General features: G+C 35.6%; 1 protein-coding gene across 1 annotated transcript in view; it reads left to right on the top strand.

The window, feature by feature from the left end:
• The window catches only part of PXDN (peroxidasin), a 99,079-nt gene that overhangs the window by 27,404 nt on the left and 54,460 nt on the right, over positions 1-17,215 (top strand). Inside the window, exons 2-3 of the mRNA XM_068406431.1 lie at positions 10,850-10,921; positions 12,525-12,596. Of these exons, the coding sequence (XP_068262532.1) occupies positions 10,850-10,921; positions 12,525-12,596 (144 nt within the window). The remainder of the gene's footprint in view (positions 1-10,849; positions 10,922-12,524; positions 12,597-17,215) is intronic.

Below are 17,215 nucleotides of genomic sequence, written 5' to 3'. Positions count from 1 at the left end.
AGCATCCTGGCCTCTATTAGGAATAGTGTAGCCAGCCGATCTAGGGAAGTGATCGTCCCTCTGTACTCAGCACTGGTGAGGCCACATCTTGAGTACTGTGTTCAGTTCTGGGCCCCGCACTTGAAGAAAGATGTTGAGGTGTTGGAGCGAGTCCAGAGGAGGGCGACCAAGCTGGTGAAGGGTCTGGAGGGTCTGACCTACAAGGAACGGCTGAGGGAGCTGGGGTTGTTTAGCCTGGAGAAGAGGAGGCTCCGAGGTGACCTTATTGCAGTCTACAACTACCTGAAGGGAGGTTGTAGTGAAGTGGGAGTCGGCCTCTTCTCCTGGGCAACTAGTGATAGGACAAGAGGACACAGCCTCAAGCTTCACCAGGGGAGGTTCAGGTTGGACATTAGGAAGAATTTCTTTACAGAAAGGGTTATTAGACATTGGAATGGGCTACCCAGGGAGATGGTGGAGTCACCCTCTCTGGATGTGTTTAAGAGAAGACTGGACATGGCACTTAGTGCCATGGTCTAGTTAATATGGTGGTGTCAGGGCAACGCTTGGACTCGATGATCCCAGAGGTCTCTTCCACCTGATTGATTCTGTGATTCTGTGATTTCTACCCCTACAGTTTAAAGGAAGGTTTTTTGGTTGTGTGTTTTGGTTTGTTTTGTTGTTGTTGGTGTTTTTGTTTTTTATTTGTTTTTTTTTTTTTTTTTAAGATAGCAAGAGAATTAGAAACAATTATAAAATTTCTAATTTCAAAATATGGTATTTCTGTAGAGGATGGATTTTGGAAGACTCTGAAGGTGGATGAGATAAAGAGCCATGATCACGCCAGAGTAAAATTTTCATGTATAATTCTTGATAATTAAGCCTACACGCCTAAAACTTTGAACCAGCAAATCCTGCTTGAGTCCTATTAATGGCACTGCATAGCTGGTTGGAAAAATTGGCAACAAGGGCAGCAGAGGGATCTACAGACTTAGTAAGACAATACTGTATTGCTTTTCATTGAGTTCACATTTAAATGTTTTCCTTTCAACTCTAATGGCAAAATAATTGTTAGTTAAAACAAATCCTTGGCTCTTGGAGAAGGCTGTATCATAAGCTCTCCATTCACAGAATCACAGAATCACAGAATCACAGAATGTTAGGGATTGGAAGGGACCTCGAAAGATCATCTAGTCCAATCCCCCTGCCGGGGCAGGATTGCCTAGACCATATCACACAGGAACGCGTCCAGGCGGGTTTTGAATGTCTCCAGAGAAGGAGACTCCACAACCTCTCTGGGCAGCCTGTTCCAGTGTTCAGTCACCCTCACCGTAAAGAAGTTTTTCCTCAAATTTAAGTGGAACCTCCTGTGTTCCAGCTTGCACCCATTGCCCCTTGTCCTGTCAAGGGATGTCACTGAGAAGAGCCTGGCTCCATCCTCTTGACACTTGCCCTTTACATATTTATAAACATTACTGAGGTCCCCCCGCAGTCTCCTCTTCTCCAAGCTAAAGAGACCCAGCTCCCTCAGCCTCTCCTCATAAGGGAGATGTTCCACTCCCTTAATCATCTTCGTGGCTCTGCGCTGGACTCTCTCTAGCAGTTCCCTGTCCTTCTTGAACTGAGGGGCCCAGAACTGGACACAATACTCCAGATGCGGCCTCACCAGGGCAGAGTAGAGGGGGAGGAGAACCTCTCTCGACCTGCTGACCACACCCCTTCTAATACACCCCAGGATGCCATTGGCCTTCTTGGCCACAAGGGCACACTGCTGGCTCATGGTCATCCTGGTGTCCCTAGGACCCCCAGGTCCCTTTCCCCTACGCTGCTCTCCAACGGGTCTGTCCCCAACTTGTACTGGTACATGGGGTTGTTCACCAAAGCTGTACCTGATAAATATGTTTTTTAAGACTTATAAACTTGAAGTCCCTTTCAACTAATCTTACGTATTTGTGCAAATAAAGTATTGTTTGAATTAGATAATTGATAGATCATCCAGATTTAATTCTTTATATTTTTGTAAGCGTGATTTTGTGATCAAGGTGAGTACTGCCAAATGTTCTGCATCCTCTTCTACAGATTTCAATATTTTTGTGATCCTACCGTTTACTTTTGTTACTGAAATTATGGTATACTAAATATTATTGATTATGATACCCACTCACCATGTAAGAATTATGTTTTAGTTTCCCATGTAAAAATGCAGTGGCTTTATTTTATGCGCTGAGTGCTGATGTACAGATAATAAAAAACTCTCAATGTAAATTAGAGAAAATCACGTATTGTATCTAGTAATTAGACTGGGGAAGAATTCATCCAGAAAATGAATTTCCAAGAAAAAGGAGAACGATGTAATTTTGTTTGTAAAAGAATCACTAGGGCTAAATCTTAAAGCCAGGCCAAAAAAAAGTCTTGATTCCTCTGGTATTCTAGAAAATGTTATGCTGCTAGCAATGGGGATTACTATAAGTAGTGCTATAGCTAAAAGTGGGGTTTGGTTTTATTTTTTTAAAGTGTTGGCCTTCTCTTTGTTTGTTCAACAAAGTGACACATTTTTTTACAGGGCAGTAGTTAAAGCAGCATTAAAGTGCTATTGACATTATCCAGTTACTGCACGGACTTGATTATATAACCTCTTTTGTGCAATTTTCATGCTCTGCTCTGTTTGAATGTTTTTACTATGCTGATGGCTGTTTTTCATTTCCTGCTGGGATGACCTTGAATAAAAAAAGAATAAGAATAAAGTAGACATAAGCAATGTAGTCTTGCTGGCATTTGCAGATCTTTTGTTCTCTGTTGAGAAACATAGTGGTTTGGCATTTATGGTATAGGTTATTTCTACTGAGTAGTAATTAATCTTCAACAGTTAGAAAAATTAATATTTTTCTCTTATTTTGTTCTTTAGAATTTGCCAATGGCAAAGTGATCCAGTTATGACAATTCCTACCTTATTAGAACATCTGAAGAGAGCTAAACAGATGATAAATACAATGGTCATTCTTTAGCTTAGATTATTAATTTAGCCTGTTAAATCTAATAGATCTACAAATCTATTAAATTGCTCCCTCTCTTTAAAAAGGAAAAGATTAACTAGTTTGCACTTCTTTCCAGATTCAGTATATATCATGCAGCTGAAGGAATTGTTATTTTTTCTGTTTTGGCACTTCTTGTTGTTACTAATCAACATTTCATAACTAGCCTTACAGGTGAATAAAAGAGTACATTGTCTTTCACATCTACATCTTTTTCAGACTTTTTATATCTCTCAGTATCAGAGTGGTTATTAACAATGAGAAATCCATCCTTTGAAAGTGGTTTGCATTATTCCTGCTCATTCTTACCAAACCAAAGCCACTGCCTCCTCTTAGTTTGTCAAATTAAAATAATAAAGATTATATTACCATATAGTTTACAATCACATATAGAGGAAGAGTTTTAGCTTTAAATAGTTTTCAGTGGAGCTTTAAAAGTGTATGCCTTTGGGGCAGAGGATTGGGCATGGGGTTTGTTCTTTTATGGTCCACACTTAGCATTTGAGAACCTTTCGATTTTTAAGATACTTAAGACAGCATTATCCTTTCAGATATTTCCATTTTGCTGCTGTGGTGATTTTGCTTTTCTGAGGAAATCTCTCTGAATTTAAGTTCTTTCATGTCCTAAATCAATGCTGAAGTACTGGTTAACCCTTGAAACAAGGTAATGAGATACTTACCTTCACTACTAATAAAAAAAAAAAATCAATATTTGATTTCATTGGCAAATGCTTCAATATTTTTCTTTTTTAATGAAGATTGGCAATAGAAGTCATTAATGTGTCAACATCATGTTTCAAATGTGTATTACACGACTATGTCGATTTCATCCAGATAGAATTTTTCCTGTCCAAAGCTAAAAGATACACAAAGATTTTCAATTTAAAGTATAAAATCAGATGCTTTCAACATGATGGGCTAGTACAAATGCAGATCTTCTAAATTTGAGTTTAAATGCATTGTTCTGTTTCGCCAGTGGGAAATCTGGTGCTTTGGCTTTATCCTGTCTTGATTGATACTGTTTTTGGAGAAACTTGGCAGTCCTACTGTTTTTTTTTTTTTAATTCTTTTTGTTTGTTTGTTTCACGTAGACTGATTTTCATGTAATGTTTTCATGAATGTATGAATATGATTTATAATCTATTATATCTGAGAGCAGTACACTGGAAAATAGTCCACCAGAGCAAATTTAATAAGTGTGTGACACAGTGTTTGATTTGTTCTCTTGATTACATCTAACATTATTAAGCAATGTAACAGAATATTTTCATTTTTGGTCAAGAAAAAGTTATGAAATTATGACAAATGCTGGGAGATTGCCAATGATTAAAGGGATCTTTTAAAGTTCAGAAATGTAGGTGATGTGGAACAGCAGATCTACCCAAAAAGTACTAAGTAAGACAGTCTCATGTCACAGAATTATTTGGGGTTAATAAAAGCAATGAATGCTTGGTGAGACTAGCTACTTGTCCTCCTCAGCCTCCACAGTAAAACTAGTAACAAATAAATGTATTTAAAATTTATTCTTTAATTTAAGAGGGAAATAAGTTTGATAGCCTATTTTTGCATTGACCTTTATCAAAATCTGAAGGGCTATAAACAGAAGATGAAATTACACATCATGCCTAAAATTTTTCCGTTTGCATATAGAGTTCTCCTCTCAAGCACTTTTTAATAATAGAACAAAAAGTGTCCAAAGCAAAATAAATTGTCACCCTTACTTTAGTGTAAGATTTTGCACATATCATTATTTGTGAGGTATGTTGGTTATTCTAGCTGTTAATGTTGGAAACTATTTCCTCATATTATATTCTGTAAATCTTATTGTTATACCCTAGCAAACGAGCCTTCAGTTTTATTTTTGCTTTCGTTTCCATTCTCTATCCAGGAAGATGGGAGATGGATAACCAAAGTTCTGAATGTTTGCGTTTATGAAATACGTAATTTAAAGTTAATGATCTGAAAGCTTTTGCATTCGGGTTTAAGTGCACTAAGACTGTATATGGTGTAAAACTTGCATAACCTTTAAAAATGGCAAGAATACTTGTAGTTGTGCTACTAGATTTGAAGGCTTTGTAATTGCAGCATTTCTGTCCGGTGTGAGCGTGACATGTAGAGTTCTTTGCTAATGCCCTGATGGTGCTTTGCGTATGTATGTTATATCACAATATAAATGTTTTTAAGTAAATCATCACATTATGCAGTGTTTCTATATCCATATTAGAATTGGCTCATTACATGTACATATAGAGAGAATGATGGCTATGAATGAAGCAGTAGCTTAACATGTTATTTTTTTGCTTTTCCTTTTTTTATTAAACATCTTTATTATAATGCTTTTGTGCTATGATAAATTTTTCTGACACAAATTAAAATTGAAAAAATGGAAAGTCATTTCCTATATTCCCTCTATAGCAATGACGGGCCTGGTGAAGTTGTAGGGTACCCAGTTTGCAGGCAGAGATGAGAAGGACATGACTGGGGTGGAGCAAGCAGAGAAGAGGTGTCCTCCTTCCCACTGCTGCTCCTGTGATTCTTTATCATGAATTTGCCAATTTGCCCCGCTTAGGACAACCCCTTTTGTATTTGCTGCTGAGTGCTTATTACTTGGCAGCAGATAGATAGGTTGTCATCAGTGACTGCGGGTTACTTGTTTTGACGTTGAATATCCCCAACAATCTGCAGGCTGCCACCTTTTGAGGTGCGTGACAGGAATGCACGATGTTGTCTTGGCAGCCCTACTTTTAATCAGTTTTATTTAGAACAGTTCATGATTTTTCTCAGTTTAATGGAGCAACAGAATCTTTAAAAGTTGAACATATGTGAAAAGGATTCTGAATTAAGATCATTAAAGTACACCAAGTCTAATCTTTTATAAAAATAATGAAATGTAAAGCCTTAACTCTCCTCCCTATATGTTGTTTTGCAACAATTAGAAAACAAAAGAATAAATTAAAACTTTTTATTTAAAAAAAGCAGTTAATTTCAATGCATGGTTTGTTCTGAGAAAAACAGTCCCTTCTCTGAGAGGGTTTCCTGTATTTCAGAGTGATATGAAACTTCTTTAATTGACTTTTCTTTCAAGTTGCTTGATGTTTAACTTGAATATATTTGAAAGCTGTATAGTTTGCTGTATGTTTGTGATGTTTGTACTCCAAACATTAATAATGCCTTTTAGTATTTATTGCTTTATTTATTTTATAAAATATTTTTTTGTAAACCTTGCCCCATGAGGATGTGTTAGCAGAGAACCCACAGTTTTCATTACTGCACACTGTCAATGTGAACTTTAAATAGGGCATTCTGGAGTGCCAGGAGCTGCCACGGGAGCATTGAGTTGTACAGGACAGTAACAACTGCATAATGTTTATTAATATTTATATATTTAGAAGTTTACTCTGTGTTTAAGTAGATAAAAGTATTATTAAAAGTTAATTTTCAATGCTAAATTGGAAATATTAGTTTACTGTTAAGAATGGACAGTTTAAGGGGGAGGAGACTAATGGACACAGTTAGTTCAAATAAAGATTTTATCAGGAAAAGAATTTATTTTCGTCCAGACAAAAGTGTCTGCAGCACAGCTCTTGTTTGCTTTGTCACAGAAAAGAGCGTATATTAATATTGTATTTATTTATATGCCATACATCTAGATCTTACAGGTTTACATAAAACCTAGTTCCCATAATAGCATGTAGGAAGCCTGCTAAGGAACTGTGTATGTGCACCCTGTTTGCTGCATACTGCTTGTCACGCTTCCTGACCCACGGCCATTCGCGGGGCTGTGGGACCCCGACCCTTCCCAGGCGCTGGAATGTGACTCTCAGGGGCATCCAATTGCTAAATTGTCAGCGTGCTCCCTGGCACGTTCTTGGCCCACGCAGCCTTGCGCTCTGCCGAACGTTTCCTGGTCACGCTCCCTGAATTAGCACAGACCAGATGACATGGACACAGGACAATAATCCTGAGAGTATTCAGTTTACTTGGCGTTGTCGACATGTTGTTTTGTTTGTGTTATTCGGGGGAGATGTCACGCTTCACTGTGATGGGCTTATCTTCTGTGGAAGTCTGTATGGCCGAAGTGTATTTTTACAACTTAAAGAGTTAAGCTGTGGAGGGTTGAAGAGGAGGAAAATGGTAACCATTAGTATCTAGGATGTTTTTGTGAATTGACAGAAAGACAAGTTTTAGGGCTTTATGTGGAAGGGAAAGTTCATTTTCGTTGTAATGACTCTTCTTTTTTTTTTTAAATATGTATATGCATGTGGCTGTGTTTGAGAATGAGAGCTAAGAGATAACACTGTTAGCAAAGTGTTTTGGAAAGTCAGGCAGAATTTCTCTGAAGGAAGATGCTTAGGTGTAGGACCACAAGCTAAGAGGATTCAATACAAGGAAGAAGCAGTAGCATACACTTTCCTAAAAGTATTATTATATTGTCTAGGTATAATTTTGGGGAGTAAACATTTTCACTGCGAAACACATAATAAAGGAGACAATCTGAATTAGGAGTTAGTTGTACTAGATTTTTATTTGAAAAACTGAATGCATGACATTTAGGTTTGGATTATTATGCAAAAGTTATTATAGTATCGTGAAACCCCATGCCATCATCATAGGTGTTTGCATAATTTTTATTGGTTGTTTCAGTTATTATTTAGAGATTAGGAAGGGGAAAATGACAGTCAGCAACTGGGTGGTGCACTCTGGCCGGTCAGTGGAAGCCAGGCTCGCTGAGCCCCGAAGCACAGCATACAGCCAGGATGCAGTCAGTTTGTAAGAGCAAAATGGGGAACAGTGAAAAAGGTGAAATAGGAATGAATGGGCAGGAACCAGGCTTTTGTGAGTAAAAAGTCATGTGGCAGCATGGTTGGGCAGGGACTAGTCTGGAAAAAAAGGGACAAGCAACCTCATCATGTTGATTAACCACACATTATTTCAGCAACACAAAATGTCTTTGAAGATCTGGATCATAATGGCCTGCTTGAGCTACCAATACTCATTTTTCAGTCTAACACAGTCCTCAGTCCTGCAATTCACTCTCCAAGAGGATGTTTCCCTGCGCTCTGGTTGCTGTTATGCTTTTGCTCTGAACTCTTCTCCTGTCCTCTGAAATGTAGTCGGTTCTCCTAAACTGGACATGGGGTCAGTACCATGGGAGGATGACATTTTAAGCCTGAGAAATGGTGCTTCTGTTTAGTATGGAATATTTTTTTCTACAATGATATGGGAGTGGTTACTGAGACTTTTTAAAATTTTTTTTCATGGTTTACTGAAACCTTAATTGGCCCTGAAAGAACTGGTTGCTCTCTGGTTCTTCCCTGTCTCATTGCTGTTCAGTTAATTATGTCCACTTCTCGGGGATTTATAACTTCAGGCTTGTTTCTAATCTCAAACATCCTCCAGAATAATTGCAGCCACTCCAAACTTGCCAACATCTGCATACTTAGTAAGCTTATTTTTTTCTTCTACCAACCTTGTCTTAAAATATTTGATACCTTATGGCAGATTTCTGCCCAGTTCTACTTGATATAACCTTTCAGTTCAATAACTAGTCTTTGCTTCTCTTTTTTGCCGAACAGTTGAACACTTGGTTTACAGAAATTTCCCCTGAACTGTTTCTCTGTTTTGTTTATGTGAATGGCCTGTATCAAAACCCTTAAACTAACGTGTGCAATGTATACTGTTTCCTTTATCCACATGGCTTATTATCCTGTTATATAAGGAAATTAAGACAGTTTGACAGAATTTCTTCTTCAGAAATCCACAGTGGTTATGACTTAACACCTTTTATCTTCTGTGTACAAGAAATACCTCATGAAGTGTAATTATACGCATTTAGAGAACAAAAGATGTTGTGTGTTCTTTATTTTGAGTAGCATTTGTGATCTGCCTCACTTTATTTTGGGGGATTTTGTGCTGAAAAATTAATGAAAAAACTTTGAGTTAACACTTTAAAATATTACTTCCTTTGAAGAAAGAGCTCACCTTTGAAGGAATGTATCAAAATCGTAATCCTACATTTTAGTAAGATTAACATTGTTTTTTTTTCTCCCATTTTCATGTAGTCGTAGTACTGACTTTAAACAAAACTTATAATTAATCTTTATAAAAATATATTTTTGTCCTCATAGCTTTCTATGAAACATTTTACGAACAGATACCAAATGCACTGGGCTCTAGAGAAAATTTGGATGCTGTGTTTTATTATGGCTCTTTTTCAATACCTTTATGCAGTATGAAAACAAATGGATAGGGTTTCAAACATGATGTATTATTTAGTCTTAACTTCATATGAGAAGGGTAAGAGTGTCAGGATTTGGGATAAAATACCACCATATGCAGCGATAGTAAAATAATATAAATTATTTGAATTCGTGTTGCTAATCCCTAGTTATCCTAGTGAGGTACTGCAGAATGGATTTGACATGTCAAAAGGGTGCTCATTTTGATGCTGACTCAGAGGACTGGCTCCTTCGTTACATTCGTGAAAGTTACGTAGTTATTTATCAACTTCACTGTAGGGAATAGACTTGCTTTTCATATGAACAAATGTGTATTCTGTATCTAAAAAGACATTCTGCGTTCTATCTATGCCTACTTTGGGTAAAGATTTGTTTTTAATTGTGGAACTTTAAAAAAAAAAATCAATTTGCAAAGTCTCATGTTGTTTAGGAGCTAAATAGTGCGAGGTGTAGTGGCATTTTGAGGCTTTTGAAAAATACTCAGCTCTAAATAGTCCATTCATGAATATTGGATTTTTGCACTTTTGATTATTTTAATCAAAATTAAAATGCTTACTTGGAACATAAAATTTTATACTTTCAGATAATGTAGAAAAAGCTTCCAGTAAAGAGGAATGACATGTCCAGTGATGCTTACAAGAGGGATCTTCCATGTCTTCTCTCAGCGCACGCTACAACATTCAATGTTTGTTTAGAAAACCGCAGCACCTGACATTCAGTGACTCATAAGCAGCATCTCTTTCTCATCAGGGACATGTGTGTTTTGTGTGTGATAAGAGAGTATTTCTTGTGCGAGTGATGAACAAAGCGTAACACTGTTTAGCTGTAACTAAAGAAGGTGCTTTTGTAAAGAACAAATTCAAGCTACGACAATTTGGGCTTCTAAATCTGGAAGTCCTCAGTTCAGCTGAGAGTTGAGGAAGGGGGCTGTCCTGCATGTCTACAGGCAGTTTAACTACACATCTAAATAAGGGATAGCAGTTTGCATCCCTCATTTATTCCAGTCACTGATCAAATATTTTGGTGGAGTGTAATGCAAACAGAACCACATGTCTAATCCTTTCCTTACAATGAACAGTAGGCCACATCCTAAACCACTTATGTAGAAAAAGTCCTTCTGAGGCCATTATTCCAGAGCTGAATAAGCCCTGATGGACTGATTCATGAGGAATGATGCTTAAGTATGTACTTTGCAAAAGACTTCAGGCAACTATACCCCCCATTATCTACAACCTCAGCCAGTGGGGTTATATGGGATTAGTATGCAGCTGACTTTTTGTCTTCTTTTCTGTATTTCCTTTGACTAAATACTTAATTCCAGAGAGACTTTTTGATAACATATTACCTGTTAAAATGCAGTGCATATTTACGTTTTATGACTGGTTTTGGTGCTACGATTGAGGTTAAGACATGTTTATGTCCTACTTTTTGGAAGCAATTGCTAAGAAGTTAGTGTGCCTTCTCCTTTGGTCAAAAGCTATGGTTTATGGATGGAGGCTGGTCATGGTGGTCACAAAAGACTTGTGCTTAGTCCGGTTTTTCGTATGAAAAAATATGTAGATTTTTTAATAACATGATTCTTCTTTCTTTATTCTACAGAGACCTAAGATTTAATAGGATTAAAGAAATCCAGCCTGGAGAGTTTAGACGGCTTAAAAACCTGAACACGCTGTAAGTTCTTTTTCAGCCCTAAGGCCCTTTCCCCTTTTGATTTAATACGATTAATTTGATAATGTGCCAAATTTACTCACTTGTCACAGGTAAGTAGTCCCACAAATTTCAGCTGTAATATTTACAAAGATGAGGGAAGTGGGGTTTAGGCCCCAAGTATTTGAAAGCAAAACTAGATGTATGTCTATTAAAATAAAAAAAGGAAATTATTTACATCCTAATGTTTTATTAACATTCTTTAATTGGAGGTATGAAAAATACAGACCTTTACTGTATATTTTTTTCCAAATTGTGCTAAATGACTTCGGTGGAATATCACATAATAAATCATGGAGTTACAACAAAGCTGTTCAAAGGCTCGGATGTGCAAATGTGTTGCAGTTACAAAATATTTAACAAACTCTAATGTTTTGAACTTTCCTATTCTAATGTGCTCGCCAGGACTGGTGGAAGTTGGAAGGCGTTGGTCCTACTGAGCTGCCTTTTACAGAGGTCTTTGTTACCATATATGTTTGTGAAGAAAAGTCCATGTTTTCTAAAAGACTTTTTACAAACCCACAATGCAAATAGTATGTGTATTATAGTTTTAACTTAGTATCTCCTCTGTCATTTCTTCAAACATCACTTATGAAACAAATGCATGCATGTTTCTCTCTCTAGTATATTAGCGGGCATGAGGAGGAATTAAGACGGACAATTATTTTTACTTTTAAATGTACGTAATTTATGATTGCAAATTTGACTGTTTTCTAGAACACAAGTAGTGTGGGAACTGAAATACAATAGTGATATGAGTGAACTTTAGATCACTGTTATCTATTTATCCTGCAAGCGCATAACAGTGAATGTATTGAGACATCTTGTACTGTATATTCACACCAGAGGAAATGATAGGACTTTCCTCCAAAAGTATATTGTCCAAATCTGTGCTACCAAGATGTTTTTACTAGCTGTTCCTACTTCCAGTCACCTTTGATCGTACCTCTGTTTGCAGTTGATCCCCAGTTTTGAATTACAATTTCTGTCGAATATCCAGCCTCAAGTTTTAACTGTCCAAATCACTGACCTGAGATCTAAAAGTCCTGAATAAAGACAGGATTCATTGTTTGAATTCACTTCTCTTCATAAACCCACTGCATGAGGGATGAGTGCAAATGTGTGAATTTCTTGTGTTCCTGTATGATGTAAAGGGCCCAGTACACAGAATATTGCTAAGAAGCATCTAGGAAAAGTCACTTTAATGAACCTGCTAATGACAAATCTTTGTTAATATCGATTTTATCAATTTCAAACGGATGTGTAGACTTGGGACCAAGACTTTTTTTCCCTTCATCTGCATCTCCATCTTAGATACCTACAAAAAGCCACATTATTTCAGTTTTTAATTTTTTTTTTTTTAATTTATATTTTTTTCAGAGTTTTCTCCTGCAAGATAGTGTCTCAGCAGCTGTAAGCATGTCACTTTTTTTCTTGCTGTTAGGGGAAAAAAAGAGTTTTGTTTTGTTATTTTTTTAAGTTTTCCTTTTAATGTTACATTACACCTGCTGTTATACTTGTTCCCGTATGTTAAAATAAATGAGTGTCTTTTTATTTCTTTTTATAGGCTTCTAAACAACAATCAAATCAAAAGAATACCTAGTGGGGCATTTGAAGACCTTGAAAATCTGAAATATCTGTAAGTTAAATGAATGTCACTTTTTGCATCAATGTGTAACTGACCTTCTTCAATGGGAAAGTGTTTTAATCTGAGATTGTATTTTAATATGACTCACTATATCAGGAGATAAACTGCTTTGAAAATCCGTGAAAGTAGTTTATGGGGTGGGGGCAATGGTGGATCTTTGTTTCTATAAGTGGGTGCTTTGAGATTTGCTAATACAAGGCCGTGATACCTGTAGGCAGTATATTTTAAAGAACTTACTAGTTGCTCTTTACTATATGCCACTTAAAAGTGAATTTAAAAAGGGATATGTTGCAAGATTTACTGAAGGTAAACCTTTAAAGGTTCACTGAAACATTCATACAGATATTTTTTAAGTTTGTGGTTTAAAAGTAGCTAGTCCAAGATTTGTGTCTGCAGAACCTTGTAACTTATATAAGCTTTTTGACTACCCCTACATTTTTCACTTGAATGCAGTATAAATTAGCAAGAGCAAAACTAAGTCAAACACAAAATAGAAAAGTACCTATATGATTTGCCATAAATTCTATGTCTTCAGGCACCCTGTATATTTTAAGACTAACTCCTCCCATTTTTAGCAAACAGATCAAGTGTATTAATTATCCAAATAAACAAATGGCATCAAAAATGTTATTTTTATCTATATAAAAGTCTAAAACTGAATAGTAAGTTGTCATGGATTCTCAGCTCTGGTCTCTGGAGTCCACCCTATATAGTGTCATGTAGAAAGTTTCACTTTGTTGTCTGCGAGTATTGGTCATTGCTTGAATGATGTATAGAAAAAAATGGTCACTTTGAGATTTCATTGTTTTGGAAACAATTCAGAAGCTTAATTTTCCATCTAGTTTTCAAGAATGCAGCCTAAATAGCTCTAAGGAGGAGGGAGAAGAGAGGAAAAAAAAATCACATAAATTTGTGCAGACACATTACCTGGTTTTCCAAGCTGTATTTGATTGCATTTCCTGGTCTCATTTTTATGTGTATTGTCTTTCAGTAATAAAATTGTTTAATCTCTATACAACAGGAGGAAAAAGAATATTGAACAGACTATCCCAAATGAATTATATAAAGTCCACGATGATTGTATTTGTTACAAGATATGTTTGTAAGGTGGATGTGGTAGTGGAGTACGTAAGGTCTACTAATTCAGGGTGGCTAAGCTTCTTTCCATAGTCAGCAACTGTGCAGAAATACTACTTGGTTCTTATTAGTTCTTTGTTTTCACATGCTTGCCTTTGCCTAGATGTAGTAAACCCGAGATAAAACTCAACTATGCACTCTGTTCTGTTCAATAAAGGAGTGAAGAGAGATAAGTGAACTATGATTTATTTTCATATACATGTAGTAACGTTTATCTATATCTATATTTCTAAGAGGAAAATCTTTTCCTTTTCCTCTTGCTTCCCTGGAAAATTTGAATATAAAGTTCATTCAGCTACAGAGAGCTCTTCTTTAAAGCTATCCCTCATTTTGCTGAAATAAACTTTAAGATCTTCTTGCCTGTTTCAGTGGTTGTGATAGAGAAGTTTAGCTTTAAACTGTACAGCCTTAAAGTTATAAAAATGCTGGTACTGGTCAGATATCAATACAGAAGGCTTAAATGTACCAAATAAATACAGTTCAGCTGTGAAAATTTCGTCTGAGTAAGTACACGCTAACTGTATTCTGGGGAACAAAGGGAACAAACCAGACCATTTTTTCCCAATAGGATCAAGTGAAGTAGAAATTAGGGGGGGAGAGATCATAAAAAAGTTAGAAATATTTTTCAGAATTCAATATTATAAAGCCAAATCATCTGGAATAATTGAGGTTTTATATGGCCTGATCCTATGGATATTTCCAAACCTAATTTGCATTGTCGTGTTTCATAAAATGAGATAATTGGTCCATGATGTTACTTGTGTTCTTATGAGAACTCAAGTACTTCATTGCAGATGGTTCTGAAAATGTATAATTCACTGAGTAATTTTAGAAAACTTGTCATTTCTCAGTGGCTTTGATTTAGCAAAATGCAAGTATATATAAATATAAAATGTATAACTATTAGTAAATATGATTATATAACTATGTATAAAAATACTCGTAACTATATAGTTATATATAAAATATATGTAAGTATAAAACACAGTATGTATAAAATATATGTAAGTATAAAACACAGTACATATATATATGTATATACTTACATATAAAATATGTAAGTATAAAACACAGTACAGTATAATTATAAAAAAAAAGGCCAGTGCCTGAGGGATAGATGTCAAGCCCCATTCCTGTATCTCTGCTGCAGATCAGTTTTTGTCCTTTCAGACAAAACTTTTTTCCAGCAAGTGTCAAAGAAGCCCTAGAATTTTCAAATGCTTCTTTGTACTATTTCTTTCTGAAGTTGAGCTTAGAGTTTTATAAGGTATATATGTTTTCAGAATTTTCTGTCTGAAGAACAAATTTTAACAGATTAATAATACTTCTCAATTTTCCGTGCATTAAAAGTATTCGTAATTGTAAAAGTTGGTCTTTACATTATAAAAAGAAAATTATGCACATACGATTTTTAAAGCTTATTTTTAAGGAATATTTGTTATCTTACTCTTTATGTGATTGAAATTTTGACAGTTTTATAAACAGTTTTGCGTGATCTTGCTCTGCTGTTTGTGGTAATAATTTGCCTTTGAATTCATATACTAAAAGTTGGAAGGAAAGAATGTAATTGTTTTGCTATGAAACCAAGAGAATACTTTTTTTTCCCTGCCTTTCTGTCTGTCTGTCTTTATTTCATATACCTTAGTGTTGGCAATATGGTTCTTTAGTTAAAGGATCAAAAAGGCATTAGTAGCTTGGACCCCATCCATAATATAGTTTCTTTCTGCGATCTTTCAGTGATTCTGTATCGTTTTTGGGGTCTTATGTTCCCCCTTCTGCAATGGATACTGTAAACACTCCTGTCTAAAATAAACTTTAAAAGTTGTCTTCATATGAGAAAAACAATTCCATATTTGTAATTTGTTGCTCCTGGTACAAGATGTATATGTATACATGATGTATGGGGTACACTGAATATATTTAATTGACTTCTTGTGAATTATTCAGTTTACTGACTAGAGGTGGTAGCACAGAAATATGAGAAAGAACCTTATAATATAGATGCAGGCAGATTTGTGGAAGCTTGGTAGGATAATCCTTCCTGATCCTGAAAGTCAACAGTTTATTCTCCAAGAGAGAAGATAATTAGGAATTGAAGGTAGACACCTACTACAGTTTTAAGGTGTAGGATACTAGAAGATTTGGAATCAGCAGTGGAAAAAATGAAGTTAAGTTAAAACCAAAGAATTTAGGGAGGAGATATGGAAAAATATAAAATAGAGATTAGTGATTAAAAAAACCTTTCCAGATAAAGAGAAGGTACTTGGTATTTACAGAGCAGTAAACTAGAAGCTAGTGTGAAGGAAGTGAAGGAAATTAAAATGGAGAATGAAAAGAACTTTGACAACAACATTGATACTTGCTCACTTAGTAAGAAATGGAGAGGTGAGGAATCAGACATGACAACGTTGTGATAAGCGTATGATAAGTGGAACTTAAGACTGTATGAAATGTATCAGTTCTGGAAATACTAAAAGGGAACATGCAAGGTTCGTTTTGCCTTTGGTGAATGAAGTGGTAGAAAATAACTTGTAGGTTTGCCAAAGTGCCGAGTTGCTGACCTCATCCTTCCAGAAATGGGATTAGGTCACATTTCCCTCTGTGCCTTCTGCCACTGTTGCTGTCATAGTTGTGTTACTTTCTCCTTTGAACACCTCCAGTGATTATGGATCTCATTTCTTTGCAATTCATGTTGCTAATTCCACCTTCTTCTTTATGTTTCTATATAAATCTCTCTTTGCTATTTTTATTTACTTGGCAGGTTTAACTCTACAATGCCTGATATTGCTATTACTTTTTACCTTTTTTTCCCTCCAGTTTCAAACAAATATGTCTGTATCTTACTTTCCTTAAATCACGTGACTTTTAATACAGTCCATTAAAAAAACCCAAACAAACATTATCGTCATAGGGGATCTAGCAAACTTTTAAATTAAAACTACTTTTTTTTTTTTTCTAATTTTCTGATAACTGGTTACCTATTTCTTTTTTCATTTCCCAAGTATATGACCAGTACCTCTTGCCTCTATCTGCCTTACTTGCACTTCTGGAAAATGCTATTTTTTTTAACACTTCTGAAAACAGTTAGTAGTAATTGCCAGAAAAATATTTAATATCTTAATAGAAATATCCCCTTGTCATCTTAATCCACTGTTTATTCATCCTTTGTAAAATTCTAATGGTTCAATTGTGTAAGAGAGCTTTTAGGTAAATCAGCTGATAAATTACTTTTTCCCTAATTATACTTTAAATCTGTTTTCTGCTAATGTAACTGGGATAAATTTTGAGAATGTTTTTGTTAAAGATTAGTGCAGTGTTTACAAAGTTTTACTTGTTAGGCATAGTAGCATTTTAGAAAGACATAAATACTTTTTGTGAGTGCTGCTTATTTGTATGTTGTATTCTGTCATCTCTCTCTTCATTAGGCAAATATTTATGTGTTTTTGTTTATGTTAATATCCTCAGAGAAACAT

The sequence above is a fragment of the Nyctibius grandis genome, chromosome 1 (assembly GCF_013368605.1).
Source record: "Nyctibius grandis isolate bNycGra1 chromosome 1, bNycGra1.pri, whole genome shotgun sequence".
Classification (NCBI taxonomy): domain Eukaryota; kingdom Metazoa; phylum Chordata; class Aves; order Nyctibiiformes; family Nyctibiidae; genus Nyctibius; species Nyctibius grandis.
Note: the sequence above shows the minus strand (reverse complement) of the source record. Positions and strands in the feature narration are given on the sequence as shown.